At 59.5% G+C, this 20,435-nt stretch overlaps 1 protein-coding gene and 1 long non-coding RNA gene across 5 annotated transcripts in view; one reads left to right on the top strand and one right to left on the bottom strand.

Moving 5' to 3' along the window:
• The window catches only part of ADGRD1 (adhesion G protein-coupled receptor D1), a 124,305-nt gene that overhangs the window by 38,430 nt on the left and 65,440 nt on the right, over positions 1–20,435 (top strand). For all 4 annotated transcript variants that reach the window (XM_047827816.1, XM_047827815.1, XM_047827817.1 and 1 more), the window contains 4 exons: positions 1,920–2,037; positions 3,275–3,385; positions 5,221–5,296; positions 11,098–11,239. In XM_047827816.1, the coding sequence (XP_047683772.1) occupies positions 1,920–2,037; positions 3,275–3,385; positions 5,221–5,296; positions 11,098–11,239 (447 nt within the window). The remainder of the gene's footprint in view (positions 1–1,919; positions 2,038–3,274; positions 3,386–5,220; positions 5,297–11,097; positions 11,240–20,435) is intronic.
• On the bottom strand, positions 2,219–4,309 carry LOC125149124 (uncharacterized). The gene is made up of 3 exons (XR_007145814.1): positions 4,232–4,309; positions 2,757–2,808; positions 2,219–2,621 (listed from the first exon to the last, which is right to left on the bottom strand). It is a non-coding gene; the product is annotated as an uncharacterized LOC125149124 (long non-coding RNA).

Here is a 20,435-nt window from a genome sequence, read left to right as displayed (position 1 = left end):
ATGTCATTGACTTTACTGTTTGATAAAACAAGTTAATAAGCTGTAGAGAAGGTAGAAACTGCAGATGGTAAGAAATATATAAAAGAACAGTCACCTGAAGTCTTACGGCACATTGTGACCCTGAGCACTCTTGCATACATCCCTTTCCATCTAGTTTACGTTTTGCTCACGTGTGTATATTCCACAAATACCCTGTATGCGTGATTTAATCTGGCTGTCCTTAACTATGTTCCAGGGCAGTTTCCAGCAACAGTAGCTATATCAGTCAGGCTAGGCGAGGCTGTGCTGCAGTAACAAAGAGGCCCTGCATCTCGGTGGCAGAGCACAGGTGAAACTTTTCACTGATACAAAGTGTGAAGTGGGTCTCAGGAGCCCTTTCTCAGTCCAGTGACCTGGGGTCCTGGCTCTGTCCATTTTCTTATGTTGTGGTCTTGACATGGGACCTACAAGGTTGCCTGGTGGGGTGGGGGACGCATAACTGCTTAGCAGGGCCATACCCACACCGGTCTAATATTAAAGTGCTTATTCTCCTGAACCCCTATAATGCTAAAAAAATATTTGCTGGTTGGTGGCAGAAACGTTATTAATGAGATCGCTACAGGATTTACGTTTGATGAACTTTTTATTTGAACAGTTTCAAACAGAATGAGATTGGATTTAACCCTGGCAAAGGGAGGGGGGAAAAAGGATCCTGAATTTAAGATTGGGATAATCTTACCTAGAAACCTTTTCTAAAAGGCACAGCCGTCTAGAGTTCATGCCCTCCGGGGGTGGCTCTGTACAGGGCTACAGCCTGGGAAAGCCTGGCAACATGGCCAGCGGAGGACCTGAGTAGGCCTATTTTCTCAGCATCATTTTAAAGTGACTTTTTTTGAATGCTCCGCCACAGAACAGAAATGATCATGAAACCATTCAGGCTTAGGCAGGCTCGACTGTTCCTTAGAGAGAAGGTACAATCAGCCACTGCCCAACAGAACTGCCGGCCAGAAACACAGATCTCCATGTGCTCCACCGGGCTTAGCTGATTGAAACCAGGCCACAGGCCTGAAAGAAAATGTCTAAAATTGGCCTCCCTGTTCTAATTCCACCTCATTAGATTCCCATGGAGCGTGTGTTTGTGAGAGTATGCTAAGGACGCTTAGCTGACAGATGGTTTTCAGAAAGGCGGGAAGGAGAGAGGGGCATGATGGCAGACGGGAACAGCCACTGCGTGCCTGGGTGGCTGAGAGGCCCTGTCCCTGGTAGATGAGTGTCTCACGATGAGGGACAGTCAGCCCAAGGTGGGCTGTCTGCAGAGATACGGGGTGACCAGGAGGGACCCCTGCCTTCTTGGGGGCAGCGACCACTGGGATCCTCTCTGCTTGGGGGATGCAGAGTAAGTGGAGAGGGCCCTTGGAGGGAAGGGGTGCACCAGGAAGGTCATGCAGAGAGGATCTGGGGAGCTGGCGTCTGTCCCCTGCATGTAGAATAGGGTGAAGCCGCTGGTGTCCTTGTCCTGGAGGGGACTTGGGGCCAGTTAGCCCCTTCCGCGGGAAACAGAAGGGGGCATGGCAGGGCCGGTCAGAGATTGGCTGAAGTTCCTGGTGACTTCAGGGTGCAGCTGGGACTGGGTCTCTGTCAGCTGGGGCTAACCCTTGGAGCCAATGGCTTGGGTGGCCCGGGGGACTGTGTTCCGCGGGCTCGGTGGGGCGTTTGCCTGTGAGAGGGGTAGTGGCACGGCTCCTTCCCATCTGGTCATGGAGAGGTCAGGCCTGGCCCACCAAGGCCTCCGCAGACGCGGGGCGCTCTACCTTTGGAGGGGGAGGGGGCACCGGCGGCGCCAGCGCGGAGCCGGACCCCGCGAGCCCGGCGAGTGCGTCTGGGGAGGGCAGTTGCGCCCGTTCCATTTGCTCAGTTCCTTCACGTTGTGTCGTTTGCAGGACAACGCCGTCGTGCTGGGCTTGATAGAGACCGTCGACACCGTCATGGGCCACATCTCTTCCAACGTGCAAGCCAGCGACCCCCAGGTCACCATCATCGGCTCTTCCTCCATGGCAGGTAGTCGTCCGCCCAGGGCGGGACGCGGCCGTTGGTGCGGGCCGAGGCGCGGGAGGCGCGGGAGGGACGCTGGCCCCTGGAGTTCGCGCTGACGGCCCTGCGTCCACCTGCGCGCGCTCACGCGTGCACAGACACATCCGCACAGGTGCGCACCCACACGCGCACAGGCGCGCACACAGCGCACACACATAAGCGCACAGGTGCGCACACATGTGCGCAAATGTGCGCGCGCAGGTGCACACGCAGCGTGTAAACACGCGGGCACAGGCGCACGCACAGCGTATGCACGCGCGGGGATGAGTGCACAGGCAGCGTTTACACACACGTGCAGGTGGGCACACACACGCGCACAGACGGAGCACCACGCCCATCAGCCCAGACAGACCTCGCTGCTTTTCTGAACTGGGTCGCCCTTACACAGAATTACACTTCGCGGGGAGAGTGAGATCGGGGCACACGTGCTCAGCCACGATGCGGAGGCAAAGCTACGTAAGCATTTGATGGCGACTGGGGGACCAGCCTGATCTTGTGCTCGGTCGTCTGTGCTCGGAACGGAGTCGAAAAGCCGCGGCTCCTTTGAGTGCCTGTGAAATAAAAGGTGCAGAATCGGGTTTCCGAGGGCCAGCTGGAGGCTTGGCCCAAATCTGCCTCTCCGGGATGGTCGGAGCAGCGTCCCACACGCGCTGACTTCACAGGGCTTCCCTCCTACAAGTCTTTACCTAGGGAGCATTGCTGAGCTCCACCGCAGCAGCCGGGCTCTGGATCAGAAGCCTAGTTGAGCCACGGAGGATAGTTGTGGTGGGAGTTAGTCGGCCGCGATGGCTCCCTCCGTGCAGTGACACGCTTGCCTGATGGCCGGGAGGTGTGTGTCTCAGGTGCCTTCCTCCTGCTGTGTCTCACGGGGTCCCCCAGAGTGTGGTGAGGAGCGGCTCCCCCTCCGCATGGGGGGGGGGTCATCGCATAACTGAGAGCCATGGTGACAGAGGCCCGGAGGGAAGGAGGGGTCACCTCAGGCCACGGGGCCCCCACAGCGTGTGGCCGGATGGACACGTTACCACGCTCGAAATTACTTTCCCCGGACTCTTATTTTTCCAGGTCGTCATTTTCTAGAGGTAATTACACTACCCGGGGGAGCGTGTTCTTTTAAAAACAGCAGAGGCAGATGGGGTTTTACAGCCCAATTTCCTGCGCCGCGGAGCTGACTGACTGTGGCTTCCTGTCTCTGGCTTGTTCTCAGAGTTCTCTGTGGCCAAACTCCTACCCGAGGCCATAAATTCCTCCCACTACCGCTTCCCGGCTCAGGGGCAGAGCTACATCGAGGTTCCCCACGAGGCTTTCCGCAGCCAAGGTGAGTGCAGCTGCAGGGCCCGCCCGGGAGCTCGGGCGGGGGGCCCGCCAGTCCTCAGCCCTTCCAGATGTGTTGCCAGCTGTTACCTGGCGAGCCACCGCCCTCAGACCTGCTCGCCTCTTCCCGCGCTCCGGGGCCGGCACTTCTCAGGGTGTGGCGGGAAGCTCCCGAGACGCTCACTCAGAATGCTGATTCCCAGTGCCCTCCAGCCTCGTGAACTGGGACTTGGGACAGGGGCGGGGAATCTGCATTTTGGGGAGGCTCTTGAGGCGATTCTGATCCACCGTGAAAGACGCCCTGTGTCCTCCCAAATCTGCACCGAGACACCTCAGCCGCATATGACTAGATGTGGCCATCTCCCCTCCCCTGTCCCTGGCCTCGGGCTAGGTTTGGGGTTGGTCTGCCCAGGGGGCCTGGGTTCTGCTTCCGTCTCAGGGGCTCAGGCAACTCTGGCCATTTCCACTGCAGTCACAGTCCCTCCAGACTCCTTGAAAAGTGACTCGTCACAGACTCGTCCCTCGGGGTGTCAGGGGAGTCGTGGATTTGACTCAGCTCCTGATGCTCTGGCCAGAGGACATGGGATTCCCAGGGTTCTGCCTTAGAGACTGGGGACCAAGACCAGTGTGGCTGGCGTAGGATCACGGTGTCCCCTCCCCAGCAAGGAGTCCCCACTTGCCAGCCCTCGGGAGCCCACCTCCGCTCCCTCCACCATCTTGCTTGCCTGTGTGAAAGGTGCCCGGGGATGTCAGATGACAGCCCCCTACACTTGGGGGGAACTCCAGAAAGGTCTGGAGATGATGCTCTGATCCGCCAGGGGCACACGTGACCTTTGCTCATCTCACACACCTGGCTGCATGAGCTGGAAACCCTCAGTGTTGCCGAGCGAGCTGGGCCGCAGCCTCATGCTGTCCCCTGTGAAGGCTCCTCCCACCGGCAGCAGGACTTACTGGTCACGAGCACTGACCGGTGGCTGGAATTCCTGGGAATTCCGGGTTCAGCCACTAACGGGTTGTGCGGCCTTACGCAAGTTACCGAACCTGCCTGTGTCGCGGTCTCCTCATCTGTGAAACGGGGCCGGTATTCGTACTGGGCTCGTAATATTGTTTGGAGAGCTGAATGAGCAAAGCCCCTCTACGTGGCACATGCTGAGACTTAGAGGATGTTAAAGACATTCCTGAAATGTTAACAGAGTCGACAAATATCCCCGACGATCCCGGGAAGACAGCTAACCACTTATGCTCCAAGCGCTCTCCGTGAAGCGGGTGGAGGGAAATAACAGAAAAAATGATTCCTGCTTCAGAGCTGTCGTACAGCAGAGAGGTGGGACCCAGCCGAAAGGCATGAGGGGCATGTATGTGGTCACTGCCGCTTGTAAACCCTGCGTCTGCCGGCTCGTTCAAGCACGCGTGTTACTACGGATGCCTCATACACCAGCAGCGAACAGGATGTGCTCACCCGGAGGATGCAAAGCTGGAGGCTGGCGCTGGGACCGCCCCTCGAGCGGGGCCCTGTGCCTTCGTGAACTCTAGCGTTTCTGGCGAGTCTGGCTCCCCCTCTGGGAGCTGTTGTATCTGTCTGGAGTTGACTCGGGGGAGGAACAGGGAGTCATTGTCACGGTTGAATCCACAGCTGAAGGGTCACAAAGTTTCTACTCAGACTCATGGAAAACTCTACCCTGAGAGTCCCTCGCTTTCTCCCTCCCCCCTCCCCAGGAGCTGCCCCTGGGGTTTTGGGTGTGAGGGTCTGCACTGTGCGTTGCTGGGCAAGTGCGTTTGGCTGGGGGCTTTGTCACCAGGAAGATTGACGGGTGTCTGTGACCCTCTGCTTTTCCCCAGCCTGGACCACCATCGTGGGCCTTCTCTACCACACGATGCACAATTACCTGGACAACATCTGGCCAGCCAAGACCAAGTGAGTCCCTCAGGGTCACATGGTACGGAGAGGGCAGTGGGTGCGTATGTGCTTGTTTGCTGGGTGGCTGTGACACCCCCACCTCCCTGCCATCACAGGCATACACGATATAGCCTTGGAGGACACTGGGGGTTCGGCGGGCCCTGGGTGGGCAGCCTGAGAGTGCGGCAGTCAGGTGACCATATCTGCCCTGCCTGGAAGGACCTGCGTGACTGCGGGCGAGTGACCCAACTGCCTGAGCCTCAGCCGCCACTTCTGTAGAGTGGGAGGACAGCGGCACCTGTCTCCAGCAGTCAGGGTGTATTAGATACGTTGGCTTAGGCGGAAGGTGGGGAGACCGGGGGCTCATGAGACTAAGGAGGCTTCAGGCACAGTTAGATCCAGGGACCCAGGGGATGCCTTGCGATCTGATCTCTCCGTGTCCTGTCTGTGCTCACTTTTGTGTTGGCTCACGTCCAGGGAGGCCTCTACATAGAAGCATGGCGGGCTCCGGTAGCTCAGGGACTGCCCCCCCACCTCTGGGTCCTGAGGTCTCCGAAGGAGAGGAGCCTTTCCAGAAGTGCTCGTGGAAACTCAGGGAGGGCTGTGATTGGTCCATTTGGGTCATGTGCCCCTCTTGGCCGCCCCCTTCATGGTGGCCAGAGCATCCTGCTCTCTCATTGGTTAGGTCTGTTCACATGACCCTGTGGAAACACAGGGAGGGCTGTGATTGGCCCGTTTGGGTCCTGCCCCCTTTTGGCCCTTCCACCCATGGGGGGGTCAGAGCATCCTGCTGTCTAGCTGGCGGTGTCTGCTCACGTGGGGGTGGGTCAGCCCTCTCAGACCACAGGGAGAGGCTGATTCCTCCGAGAGAGGAGGGGAGGGGAGGGTCCGTGCCTCCCCTTTCATAGGGTTGCCCTCACCCCGGCTTGGTGAGGCCCCACTTGGCTCTCTTGCCCCCCAGCTTACCCCCTGCCCGGGAAGCTGCAGGCCCCCTCTGCTGCCCTGCCCTGCGGGTGGGCTGTGGATGCTGGCGCTGGAGCCGGTGGTGTGGACCCCTCGGTAATGGGGCTGTGTGGATGCCGGCTGTGTGGACCTCTCGGTAATGGGGAGCAGGCTATTTGAACTGCGTCCGGATAAAGGGTGGGGATGAAGACCTTGTGGGAACACGGGTGGCCGAGCCCCGGCGTCCTGTCTCCCAGTACTGCTCCTTCCCACCGCCTGGAGGGATGCAGCCTTCGGGGAGAGGGTGGCCTAGGGAAGGAGACAGCCACGATTCTGCTCTGGACCTGGGACCCATCGCCCTGGGAAGGCCTGTGCTTAGACAAGTTTCCTTATAACTAAGGAAAGGGGCCCTGCCACTCTTTGTGTGTGATTTCCAGAATTCTTCAGGAGAGCCATCAGAGGAAAATGCCACCGCTTTTTCTCAAAAAGATGCCCTCCCGCCTCTTTGGGGGGACACTTCTCCAATCCCAAGATTATGAATGAAAAACGGGCCCTTCCCTGGCCGCCCTAATCTGCAGCTCTCACAGCTGAACGTTCAGGCTGAAGTGGATTTGTCGTGGCAAAACAGGAGCTGTGTGTTCCTGAGGCGGAGCCACGGGGGCCAAGGGTAAGGGCGTGCAGGGAGAGCGGCATCTGGACCCCCATCCACATCTTCCTCCTGCCTCAGACTAGCAGAGGAAAGAAAAGGTGGAACTGCTTTTTACGGACACCAGCGTGTACGCGCATTTCAGGGGACAATTTGCCGTGACCGAGTCGAATCATGACCCCAGCCAGGTGCCAGCAGACTTTTTCATAAAGGGCCAGATAGTAAATATTTTTGTCTTCACGGGCCATACTGTCTCCCTCACAACTACTCGTCTGCGCTGGAAGTGTGAAAGCAGCCTCAGACAACGTGGAAAGCAGTGGAAGCGGCTGTGTGCCAATAAAGCTTTATTTATAGGAGCAGGCAGCCGCCCAGGCCTGTGTTTGCACACCCCTGCTAGACGGTTCTGTCAGTGCTGGCAGCAGCAGATGGGGGAAGAGGCTGTGTTTGTCCTGCCCCGCGTTGGGGTGGGGGGTGGGCCAAGGCTCTGCTCGAAGCCTGCAGGTGGGACATTCGGGGCCTTCAGCCTTTAGCGCCCTGCTGCCCTCACTGCCCCGGCTGCCCCCAGGGAGGACTCTCGGACGCCTCAGAACCCATGCTGGCGTGATCTGGACCCCCGCGGTCAGTTCCTCTTGTCTCTGAAAGTCGTGGGCTCTGAGACTCGCACACCGGGCGGTTCCCCTCCCCCCACGGCCCCCTGCCCCTTAGCAGTAACGCGCGCCGGCTGCCAGAACCTGTCGGCCCCAAAAGTACACTCCTCTCCCAGAGTCCAAACGTCTTGCAGTGATGAGAACGTGTTTTTCATGTGTGGGATCTTCAACCCGGGTGAAGGTGCAAAAGTGTCTTCTTGTTGGCGACGTTAACCTGGGAAACAAAGTCGCTGAAATAGCTGCTCAAGTACAGCCCCCATACGTGTGGTCTGTCCTGCGGCATCAGGGCGGGACGGAAGTCACCGGCAGCGTCGTGTATGGCAGCACAGAGTCGGTGCTGGGCTCCCGGCTCTCTTCTCCCGGCGGGGCCCTTACCGGCTGCGTGAACTGGGCAGATGCCCGGCCGTCTCCGTGTCATCCTCTCTAGAGTAGGGGTGGGGACAGTACTGATGTGTGAGGCTGCCTTGAGCGCTAAGTGAGTTAATTGTTTAAACAAAGTGCACTGCTCCTAACGACATCTGTAAGTGCTTGCTTAACGAGATCTGTAATCACTCGATAAGAGGATTGGACGTCCTCGCCACAGTGACTGGAAGAGAATTCTGAAATTCCTCGCCCAGTTAGGGTTAGACCAGTAGAGCCAGCTGCCTGCTTGCCTCCACAGCCGGGCCCCTTCCCCTAGTGTTCTGCATGGGGCCTCCGTACACGGAAGGTTTCCGTAAGAAGGGAAGGGGCGGGGGGGTCGTAACGTTCTCTCAGTCGCCCTTGGGGGCAGGGTGGGGCCAGCACGTGAGTCTAGGGCATGAAGCTGGGGGTCAGGCTGGCACGGGGTCACCACATCCACGGCCACGCCCTGGGCGGGCTGCTGCAGGGGCCCCGGCAGCCACTGGCAGGGGCGGCGTCTCACTGTGCACGGGTCCTGGGGGCGCGTGGCCGGCCCCTGCTGGGTCCCCTGGACACGGAGGGTCCTTGGAGCGTCACGTGCCCCCTCGTGATGAGGACCGCTCTGCTCTACCCAAGGGCCGTGCTGTGCCGGGCAAGCACCTGGGACGGCCGTGTCCCTCAGAGCGGGGCTGGGGATCCGCGCTGGGCACGGTGTCTCCGCTCCCCCTCCGCAGGTGGAGACCCGGGCCCTCTCCGGGATGTTAAGGCTGCCGGGGGCAGAGGCAGGGCTGTGACTCGGGTCTCTAGGTCTCCGCGTCTTGTTGACAGAGTCACGTGTGCTGCGGGAGAAGCTCCCGGGGGCTGCGGCTTACTTAAGTGTCCGCACGCGTCCTTCTTGTAAAGTAATGCCATCCGGTCAACGCGGGAGGAATGACAGAATCCGGAAGACGCCGCCCTGCATGTAGTCGCTGATGGGGGCAAGTCGTCAGTGGGTGTTAGCACCACCGGGTGAGGGGCAGTCGTGGAACGGGGTCGTGCCCTGTCGCCCCAAGGGTACTCGTTAGTTCACCAAGTGAGTAGGGTACCTGAGGCTGGAGACGGCTGTCAGGTGCCACTTCAGCCAGCTGGTCACTCTCAATATGGTCAGCACTGGGGCGTGATATCCTGTGTCCCCCCGGTGCGACGCCATGGAGGGAGTTGACGTGGCCCGTGGAGCGATCCTGCCCCAGGTGCGTGGCCTGAAGCCCCACGCGAGGAAACCGTCCACAGATCTAAAGTAAGGGCCGTTTTGCAAACGGCGGTTTGCACTGCTGGACGTCCACGAAAGAGGAAGAACCGTGGGGACCGTCCCAGAGTTCAGGGGCCCGCGGAGCGGCACTCCCTGGCGAGCGCACAGGCCTCGTCGGGACGAAACAGCCGAGAGGCACAGGGGGGGACCAGGCGTCGCATCATGTTAGCGAATCAGTGTCTGGCTTCCGAGTGTGGTGACTGGGCCTCGCTACGGAGGAGGCTGACTCTGCGCTTAAAAGGGGCTTGCCAGAGCATTTAGGGGGAGGAGAATCATGGCGTGCTTCCTCGCGGTTCAGCAAGAAGAAAGTTGTACGTGCGTGTGGAGGGCTTGAGCCCGTCAGGTGATGTGACTGTGACGCTGTCAGGGGACCACGGATGGGGGCCTAGGAGTAGAGCGAGTGTCCACTGCACGCTTTTTAGCAAAGCTTCTGCAGGCTTGACGGGGAGAGGGGTTTGAGCTCAGTCGAGGGAGGAAGAAGACCGTACGCCCAGCGCGTTGGCCGTCAGGATGACGGCTCCGTGGGCGCAGACACGGGAAGGTAGCAGAGTCCCCCGCCAGACTTTGGAGAGCGGGTGGCAGGCAGGCAAGGTCCCAACCAGGCAAGACAGCGGCAGGTGACCGGGTGGCCCGTGCGGGATCCCAGGGACCCCACGTCTCCGGCGCTCTGGGGTGGCTTTCCAGAGTTGAAGTCCACGCAGCAGACGTTTGCCGCTCACTGACTGTGTGCAGGCGGGCTGGGACCGCGGTAAGGCAGGCAGGCACCCGGGGCGCAGACCCCAGGGAGGCGCTCACTCGTGGGGTCGTACAGGGGCCGCGCGTGCCAGGCCCTGAGTGTGCACTCCTCCTTAAAACCTGTGTCCCAGGCTCCTTGCCTCGCCCCCATCTTGGCCCTGAGTGTCACTTTGACCTCATAACTCCATGAGGCAAGTACCGTATACATCAGGTAGGGGTCTTTCGATTGGGGTGTAAGGAACAGAGAAGCTGGCTTGAGCTGTCTTAAGTAGGAGGGTAGTTCGTTGGATCATGTCAGCTGAAAGGCGCACGGGCATTTTGGCTTCAGGAGCAGCTCGATCCGGCGTCCAGTTGATGTTGCTCTGCTCGATCTCACTTCTGCCCTGGTGGGGGCCTCCTCTCCCAGTTCATCTGTTCCCTCCTGATTGAACCACTTCCAGGGCACCTCCTTCAGGGCCGATGTGTAGCCGAGAGAACCGAGGGTCTCTGACCCAGCATTTTCCATCTGAATCTTGTCACATCTCTTTGGACTTTCCCGTGGGTCATGTGCCCACCTCTGCACAGTCACCATGGCCTGAGGGAGGCAGTGCCCTGGGTGGTTCAGGCCTGGGCAGCAGGGCTCACTCCTGAGCCGATGGAGTCAGCAGCAGGGCACATTGGCTACGAGGGGGGCAGGGGGTGGTCACCTGGAGGAAACGGAGGGCCCTTAACGAACGCACGCCGGGCGGCAAGACCACAGGTGCCCGCCACGCTACCGTCGATCCCATCTTTTTATAAGCTGGGAGGTTAAAGTTTAGACAGGTAAGTCACTTACCCAGGGTCACACAGCTGAGCGAGTGGGATTGCCGAGATGCAAACCCAGAGCTTTGTGCTTTCCATCCGTCACGCTCCCTGGGCCACATCTTCTTCCGGCAGACTCTCTGTGAGGTCGCCTGGGGTGCCGGCCTCCAGCCTCGCAGAGCAGGTCCTGGATGACGGGACTCTCCCTGCAACATGGTAGTGCCCGCTTGTAGGTCTCCTCTGCGGGTCCTGGTGGGTACCGAGCGAGACCAGTCAAAGCTCCCCCCAAGAAAGATTTCAGTCTCCAAAGTTTCGGCCCTAACGTTGAATTCTGAGCCAGGTTCTGGCTGCGTCCCCTCTCCTTTTTCTGTTCTGTAATGATTTTCCATTTCCTTCCAAGGATTGCTGAGGCAGCAAATTACAAAACCCACCCGCTGTCTGCAGCCAGCTACCTGATTTCCCTGGAGGTGTCCCCACCGCCGACGCTGTCCCAGAACTTGTCAGGATCTCCTCTCGTCACGGTCCAGCTCAGGCACAGACTGGTGAGTGAAAGTGAATCCGCTCTCCCTTCCGGTCTTTGATCTTGCACTGAGGAGACTGGGTTGTCTGTGGGGCCACAGAGAGACTCTCAGGTGGTCCTGGTGCTGGCCCACGCTGGCGTTTTCCTCTCCCGAGAGCTCCTTTCCTGAGACTATTTCTGGGAAGTCCCTCAGTGGTCACACGGCGTAGACCCTGGGGAAAAAGGCCTTTGGGACCAGATGTAGCTTTCGTAGATGTGTGTGGCTGGATGTTTCTGATTTACAGTAAGCGTCCTTCTGGGGGCACCTGGGGGGCTCAGTCGTTTGACCATCTGACTTCAGCTCAGGTCACGAGCTCACAGTTGGGGAGATCAAGCCCAACGTTGGGCTCTGTGCTGTTAGCGTGGAGCCTGCTTGGGATCTTCTGTCCTCACCGTGCACCTTCCCCTCGTATGCACGTGTGCTCATGCGCGCGCTCTCTCTCTCTCTCTCTCTCGCTCAAAAATTAACATTAAAAACAAAGTCGTTCTTGGAGGAGGGGGATGTGTGTCTCGATGGTGCCATCAGTGTGTTCTCCGTGGGAACCACGCTTTGGAGCTGAGGGCGGGGGGGCCATTTCTGCGCGGTTTTGAGTGATGAGTTCTTGGTCCCGCTGTGTCGTAACTGGGACTCCGTCGCATTCGCTTCCCTGCTGTCAGTGGGTACGAATGGCAGGTGTGATGGGACACACATGTGCTCTGTCCTTTAAACAGCGCGAGCTTGTCTCGTGCCGGGATGTGTCCCGAGATTCGGTGTTGATTCAACACCCAGGCGGCGTGTTTTTTAAGGAATTTATTTCAGAACTCACCATATGTTCAGTCGTTTGCACTCGTGCCGAAGACATTTCCTTCCAGCATTTCCTACACCATCCTGTCCCATCCTGTTCCACCAACCTTAACTGAGGACTTACTGTGTGCCGACCGCTGTGTCCCAGGCCTCTCCTGTCCGTCCCTTCCCTCTGCACCCACAGTCCTGACCTCGGAATGCCCCGGCACCCGGCCTCTCTCTCTTTTTCAAACAATCACGAACCATTAAGAGAATTTTAAACTGTGGTAAAATAGACATAATCTAAAATTTGCCGTCTTACCCATTTCTAAGCACACAGTCTATGGCATTAGCACATGGACGCTGTTGTGCCACCCCCATCCGTCCCCAGACGCTGCCACCTTCCCAAAATGACGCTCTGCCCTCACGGACGCTACCCCCTGCCCCAGCCCCCAGCTCCCACCACCTGCTCTCTGTCACCGTGAAGTGACTCCTCTAGGGACCTCACGTAAGTAGAGTCCTGCACTGTCTGTCCTTCTGGGACTGGTTTATTCCATCTGGTGTCGTGTCCTCAAGGTCCATCTACGTGGAAGCACGTGTAGAAGTTCCTCCTTTAAGGCTGAAGAGCACTCCCGTTTTCCTGTACGTAAAACATGCATTTTCTGCGACCCCACATTTTGTTTACCCGGCCACCCACCGATGGACACTTGGGGTGCTTCCCCCTCCTGTCGGCAAGATGCCGAGCATGTGGGTGTGCAGGTACCTCCTCCAGACCCTGCTGTGGTCCTGGGTGTGCGCCCAGCAGGTGTCCTAGAGCGACGCCGTGCCTCTGCGCGCTCTGTCCTGAAGCCTCTCTTCCAGCTGCGCAAACTTCTCCAGGTGTCCAGAGGTCTCTGGCTCACGGAGCGCAGGGCCCTTTCCAGCGTCCACTGTCTCCGATGTGTGGACAGTGTTGGGTCCCGTCGATGCCCGTGGCCCCTCGACCCCCTCATTGGCTTCCAAGACGTGTCCTCTTGGGGGGCCGCCCCCGTGCCCCTGGCCCGTCCCCGCTGCATCACCTCCTCTAACTCCTTGCACAGGTGTCCCTGTCACAGGACCACGTAAGTGTTTACCTGTCCGAATCCACAGAAATGCTGACGTGTCAGTGTCGCCACATACAGAGGTCACTGAAGACCCAAACCTACGTGGCCCCCGTGGCCTCAGCACAAAGCGTCTGTTCCGGTGGGTTTCCGAACTCTGGGTGCCCAGCAGGGCGTTTCCTCTGGGCCTGTCACTCCTCTGTGCTCCTGGCTTCTGCCCCGGTGCCGCCCTTCCCTCCGTCTGCGCCTGAACCTTGGTGCCAGCCTGGGTTGCTGTCTCTGGTCCCCACCCAGGACCCGTCATCCCCTTATTCCCTTGGCTCACAACCCTTGTTCCTCCTTAGTTCTGCTGGGCCAGGGGCTTCCCGACTGCCCCCGTTGCCGCCTCCCCCCGCATGCCCAGACTGACCTTCCAGAAGCCCAGACCACGTGAGCCCACCCACCTGGCTGGCATCTTCCGTGACTCAGGTTTCTCTGAGGAAGAATCTAAACTCTGGGCCTCGGGGACAGATCTCTGGCCGAGCGTCCCAGTCCGGCTTTCTGCGTGAAGCCTTCCCTCCAGTGAAACGGGAACGGTGGCTCCCAGCTTTGCTCAGGGAGGCGGCTCGGTGCGCGCTGAATATCGCCACCCCCCCCCTCCCCCCCTACCGCGTGAGTGACTCTGTCCCCCAGCTGTCCTGTCTTCGGCACACGTTTGCACGACTCCTTCCAAGGAGAGGATACTGGTCCCTGGGACGGAGGTCCCCCCGCTGCCACCGCGGGAACTCCGCCACCATGCAGAGGGAAGAGCTCCGAGGCTCAGCGGCCTTGGAGGTTTGGTCCGCACGAGGGGGGCGCGTCTTTAGTGTTCCCGCGGTGAGGGTGTCACAGTGTGGCCCGGAGACCGCGCCGGCCTGCAACCGAGAGCGTGCAAATGCAGAGAAGGCTTCTTTCTCAGGACTCTGGGGCCGTCGTGGGGTTGAGGTTGAGGCTGCCCTAGTGGAGGCCGAGGCCGGGACTCACGGCGGGCGTCGGGGCGCAGACTGGGCCTGGGGCTGAGGGACCCCGGGCTGAAGCCAGGGCAGCAGACCCAGCAGGAGGGCCAGGGACCTGCCTGCGGTGGGGGGGGGGGGCACGATGGGGAAGACACGGGGCTCGAGTGCTGGGCTCTGTGGGGTCCAGACACGGGCACACACACATGGGCACACACAGCACACGCATGGATGTACATAGAGCCAGAAAACACACACACACACCCATGCCTAGTACACACACAGACACACATATCCATATCAGGCACACACACACGCACATCCATACCTAGCACACATGGACACAGTACACGCCCCATACCCAGCACGTGCGTGCGCGTGCACACACACACACACACACACACACCCCTCTATTGTGTGGTCGGGCAGGCGTGAGCCCCGGAACTGGCAAGGCGGGGGGGTGAATTTGTTCCACTTATCAGGGCTCCTTCCTCCTCACAGGCCCTCTCTGAGCAGGGCCACCCCAGGGTCCGCCACCCTCGGGACCCCGCACCTCTGCCTGCTCTCCCACGCACACAGCCCCAGCCCTCCTGCCTTCCCCTGTTTCAGAACGGGGCCGCCCCATGTCGACCCCACACGACCTTCCTCACAGCGCCCACGGGCTGCGGGTGGTAAACCGAGTTACTGCACATTGTTAGATTGTGGTGCTTACTGTTGGCATTTTCCCGAGGGGGGGGGCACCATCTATGGGACCCTGGCTCCCTCACCTCTGGCCTCACCCCTTCCGGGGAGCACCCTCCCCCGCGATGCCGCCTGGTGCAAACTGTGCTTTTGGAGGGTGGCTCGTTCCAGGGTTTTCCGAAGGAGACTTTCCAGCCAACGAGACAAAACCTGAAACTTTTCCAGGGGTCCGCTGGCCCCGCGAGCGGGTATTTCTACCCCCCCAGTTCTTCTGCACTGTTCTGCCTCCTGCTTATTTCCTGACGCGTGGACGCCTGTGTTAAAAGGGATAATCTCATTGTTTCCTTAGGAAACCAACTTGGGTCAGTTCCTGCTCTGAAACAAAGAGCCCAAACAGAGCCTGCTGGTATTGAGGAGTTTTGGTTTGAGACCCCCACGCGTATTCCGGTCCCGGGTGGGCCTGCGGGCGGACACCGGGTCGGATGGATGAGGCAGCCGGGGTGGCCGGGCTCTGTGTCCTGTTCAGCATCGTGTGGCCGGCCGAGCCTTGAGCATGTGTGCGCGTCGGGAGTCCGGCATCCAGGTGCCATTGCGGTGTTTGCTTCTTTCCGGTAGTCCGGAGTCCCACCCCTGTGCTTTGGCCCACGCCGCTGTGCCGATCCACGGCCGCTGTGCCACTTCTACTGTGCCCGTCCCCACTACGCGGATTCTCGGCCGCTGCGCCAGTCCTGGCCGTGCCGATCACAGCCACTGGCAGCCTTTGCCGATGCAGTGTCCCGTCTGACTCCGGGGAGCCCGCTGAGCGAACACAGCTCGGACAGCTCGGAACGCTCGGCCGGGCAGCCGGTTAGAGGCTGTTGAGGAGGACGCGAGCGCGAGCAGATGCACCCTGCCCTGAGATGTCCCCGAGGGCCCCGGCCCGAAGGGAGTGCTGCGGTCTTCTGACTAAACGTGGGTCAGAGATGTCGGCGTTCCCGCCAGTTAAAATCGCTCACGGCATCTGATGTGGATTGTAATTTGCAGCTCAGGATTGAACCCTCACCTTTCCCTGGTCAATGAAGGCGAACCTTTGCTGCCCCCGGAAGGTGGCCAGGCCAGCGAGATGTAGATTCTTTGGGCGCTGTGAAAATTAGAAAACCCAGATGAGCGTTTCAAAGAGCTAGGTGTCGTCAGCTTTGAGTGCTGTTGTCTGAAATTCACTTATCAAACGGGCTTTCACTTTGACTGTGAGTCCCCAGGACAGGCCATGGGTCAGGATTTTCCTGACGCTTGGAGGGGATCGAGTCTGATGACGAGATCCATGAGGTTCCAGCAGCAGGACTCTGAGAACGGGTGCAAAGGGAGGGTCTGCCCCTCTGTGCATTCTGACCTCACCCCCGGCTGAGCCTCGGGCACGGTGGGAGCACACACTGGCCCTGGCTCCCCACGGCAGCTGGCGAGGAAGCCCAGGCAGGACGGCGGGGGCTCAGAGGTCTGGTCAGTGCCTGCCGTCCCGGTGTGTGGCCATCAGAAGGCCCCTGCAGAGTTGGCTCGGCGTGGCGGTCCAGGTGGCCGTGAAAGGTGTCCATCAGGAAGCCACTGCAGGTAATCACGAAGGCGTGTTAGTTCTCCAAGACACTCATGTGCTCACACGTTCGCTTGTTCGCTTGTTCCGCAGACACTGGCTCCGTGATGCGGACCAAGCGACTCGCCTCTCTGTGCCTCTGTTTTGTCGTGTGTAGTAATACACGCGAGGGTGATAAGACATCCACCGGGTCAGTTAGCTCTTCCTGCTCTGTCTGGGTCTTCTGTGCAGAAACGGAGGCCAGCCGTGGCTAACTTTAGCAAGCAGAGTTTTCCAGAAGGACACCTGCTAGCACACAGGACTTGGGGGGAGGGGTCTCAGACCAGGGGCCCTGCCCTGCTTTTGTCACCTCAGCCCTGTGAGGTGAGTGGGCGCCGCCCTGTGCTCTGCGCCTGCGGCCCCGACCCAAATGCAGAGCCCCAGGAGGGAGAGGGAGAGGCTGTCAGTGGTCCTGGGGGTCGCTGGCCTGCCCCGGGGCAGAAGGTGGCAGGGAAGCAGGTGTCGCTCCCCCAGGAGCACACGTGTGGTGCTGTCGGTCCAGTGGCGGTGGGCAGGCGGGCGGGAGGAGCACACGCCAGCGCCAACGCCCCCGTGCACTTGACCCCTGCCCCATCTGGGTGTCAGACGCAGCCCCGCAGGCTGAGGACCACGCGTCCAGAAGCGTGACCGGTGCCAGTGCCAAATGAACAGACTCTCCGAGTTGCCTTAAAAAACAAGGAGGGGAGTTTTATTGGCCCCACGACCTGCAGAGAGGAGAGCGCTCCGGGGCCGGGATGTGATGCGGGGCCACGTGTACTTCCTGCCGCATCAGGAGTGCCGAGTCGTGACCGAGGACGTTCCCGAAAATCACGTTTGTCTCGTGCGTTGGCTCGTGCGAGGCTGCAGGCTTCAGAGGTGCCGGAAGGTAGGGAGGTCTCTCCTCTTCGGTGTCAAGTGTCTCCCGTAGGTTATTTGCTCCCGAAGCAGACGTGCAGGGCGTGCTCGGGGCAGAGGCTGAGCCCGGGCTCTGGAGCCTGACGTCTGCCCGCGGTCAAGGCGGAGCTTCTCTGGGCGCCCGGTCCCCAGCGTGCAGCATCCGGGGGCCTTCACCCCGGCGTCCAGACCCATCGGAGCCCCAGAGACGCCCGGGGCTGGTGGACGGAGTTGGTCTCCCGGGCGCTGGGCCCGGCGGTCTCAGGAGTTGGTGCCCCCAGGGGCTGCGGCTGTGACCGTGGGAACGTGGCGCTGGGGCCGTTGCCTTGGTCCTGTGGTTCCATGGGGCATCGCCACAACTTGTGGTTTTGTGAAAAGAAGCCACGAATCTGGATTTTAAATTATATCTCTGCGTTTGTACCGTTGGCACTTAATTCGGATTTGCTTTTCACGTTGTTGACTGAAATATACCTGTGGGTTCAAGTTCAGCTAGTAGGTCACCACTTTACAAGCTCTATTTTTTTTTTTTTTTTTAGCTTTTGATTTGAAGTGATTTTAAACTTCCAGAAAAACTGCAAAACAGTAGCGTTTCCAGGTACCACTCACCCACGCCCCCTCCCGCTGCTGTTTTAAGTACGATCTCTGAAGCCTGGAAGGGAGCGCTGATGGTGCCTCGCTGCAGACAGGCGGTGGTTCTGTCCGTTCACCTGCTGGGGCTCGTTCCCGCGGCGGGTCCGGCTCTCGGCAGCTCCTCCAGCCCGTGGCGAACGTGCGGCTTCTTTGTCTCCGTGACCTTTTTGCTTCGCACGGTTTGCGGGGCGTCCCTCACTTTGGGGACGGACTCATGTTTTCTCAGGATGCAAACCTGAGGGTCATGCAAACCTTTGGGGTTATGCGCCTTTGACGAGAAAACCACAAGAGCGAGATCAAGCTTTTCTTCCTGTGTCTCGTCAGCCTCTGTTAGTTTCCTGTGGCGGCTGGAACAGCAGAGGCGTATTCTCTCCCGGTTCTGGAGGCTCAGAGTCCAGGTCCGGGTGTGGTGGGGGGTCCACGTCCACGTGTGTGGGGGGGTCCCGGTCCAGGTGTGTGGGGGTCCAGGTGCAGGTGCAGTGGGGCTGGCCCCTCCCCAGGCCTCCCCTTGGCCCACAGATGCCGCCTTCCCACCGTGCCCTCAGAGGTCGTGCCCTGTGTGTGTGTGGGCGGCCTGCTCTCTCTGCGTCTTACAAGGACAGCAGTCGGAGGGGACGGGGCCTCCCTGCACCTCGTCACCTCTGTGGGGCGCTGCCTCCCCACAGAGCCCCATCCTGCGGTGCCGGGGGCCAGGAGTCCCTTCCGTGGGTTTGGGGACACACAGGCAGCGAAGGGTGTCACCTGCTGTTCCTGGTGACGTCCCCTGCGACTGCCTGGCCCGGGTGGCGTCCGCCAGGTTTATCTCCCGTCAGCTCACCGTTGTTCCCTTTGCGAATTTTGAGTGTCCTGCGGAGGAGAGCACAAAACCCCACAGCTGCGCTTTGTCTCCTCGTATCTCACCGTGAATTTTATCTCCCGTTCGCGGCTACTGCCTGTAAAAACTATGCTGTACCGTTTGCCTGAAGGCGATTTCCCGTTTCTGTCAATGCTTCTACATTTGTTAAGTAGAGTTCTGTTATGAGAGCAGCTTGCTATTTATGGGCCCAATCACTTATTTATATCGATACGACTCACAGATATTTATTTTATTCTGTAGGTTATAATCCAGTGATGATCCCAGCCCTGACCATCCAGAGCTTTCTCCAGTTGGCTCCTGTGTCCCTTTGATATGCCATCCTGGATCTTGAGTCTCTCCTTACCGTTAGAGGTGTTCTAGGCTCGTGGAAGCAACCTTTTCTCCAGGGAGCCCTGCTTTATCTTACTGGGGACTGGTGTTTAAACACCAGGGTCTGGGTGCCGGGGGCGCTCACGTCTGCCGGGGTGCCACTGCTGCTCGAGGCCCTGAGCGGACAGAGCCGGGAAGTGTGTGAACGCACGCACAAGCAAACTCGCGCCCGGCGTACGCATCTACATGCACGCGTCTGTACGTGTGGTGTTGAGACACGAGTTCCTCCTGACAACTGTTTCCAACCTGACACCCAGGGGTCGTTCGGGCTTTTCTACATCCGGGTCCTCCTTTTCCCGAGTTAGAAACCTGGCTGTCGTGATTCTCGGTGTTTTCTCGTATTTGTTCAAGCCGGGTGCATAATTCTGGAATTGCTCAGCCCTTCCCCTGTGGGAAGCAATTGTACTAACTGGAGGACGGTCTTTGTCCTCTTTGTCGTTAGCCATGTGCCGTGCGGTTCTCGCTGTTTGTCAGAGCGAGCCGGGCTGGTTTTCTTCCCTTCAGAGTGGCTTCGTGATTCCTTTGTGACACACTTAGGTCCGCCCCTGCTTGTTTGCCTTGCGCGATGGGTGTGCCCCCTTTGTGGCGATCTTAGGGGCTGACTTATTTGGAGCGTGTGGACGTGGCCCCGCAGGGTCCTGAGGTGAGATGCGTACAGGCAGGTGCCCGGGGGCTCCACTGTGGGGCTTTATTCAGCCATCTGGGGCTTGGCGGGCTCCTCTGCCGGGCGTGGGCATTTGCGCCGTCACCCACATTTGTCGTTACAAACGATCTGTTGCAGTGAGTGACCTTGTTCTGCACCTTCCTCTGGGGGGTTCATGTCTACGTGGGAGCGGGCCCTCCCAGGCCTGCCTCTGCCCTCCCTCGTGCCGGCCCTCTGCCAGTGTCCCGGGGCCGTGGAGTGACAGACTGTGGAGAGAGGGAGGCGCTCGGGCCCTGCCAGTGCGCTGACTCTGAGAATGAGCGCTCCGGCCCGATTCTGTCCTTTACCTCTCTTGAGATCGCTCTTGAGATCTTGGGTGTTTAGTTCATCTTTGAAGATGCGACGCTGTGAGCCGTGAGCCACGGCTAATGAGGAGTGGATTTGACAGATTAGGTGCCCCACTATGGTTTGAGGAGTGGCAAAGCCAGATGAGAGTGAATTCCTGCCCATGGTGGTGAGGGGGGAGGGGGAGGCTGGGAAGCAACAGGTGTAGGAAGCTCTGCGGGGCCGTCTGAGTCCAGACTCCCTGTGACCCGGGTCCCCGTGGACGGCGGTGGGAGGTGTGACCCGGGTCCCCGTGGACGGCGGTGGGAGGTGGCTTTGAGGGAAGTTGGAAGTCACCAGGGCTTCAGATGGAAGGTACTGTTGACG

The sequence above is a fragment of the Prionailurus viverrinus genome, chromosome D3 (assembly GCF_022837055.1).
Source record: "Prionailurus viverrinus isolate Anna chromosome D3, UM_Priviv_1.0, whole genome shotgun sequence".
In the NCBI taxonomy this organism is placed as follows: domain Eukaryota; kingdom Metazoa; phylum Chordata; class Mammalia; order Carnivora; family Felidae; genus Prionailurus; species Prionailurus viverrinus.
This window is presented reverse-complemented; position numbering and strand designations above follow the sequence as displayed.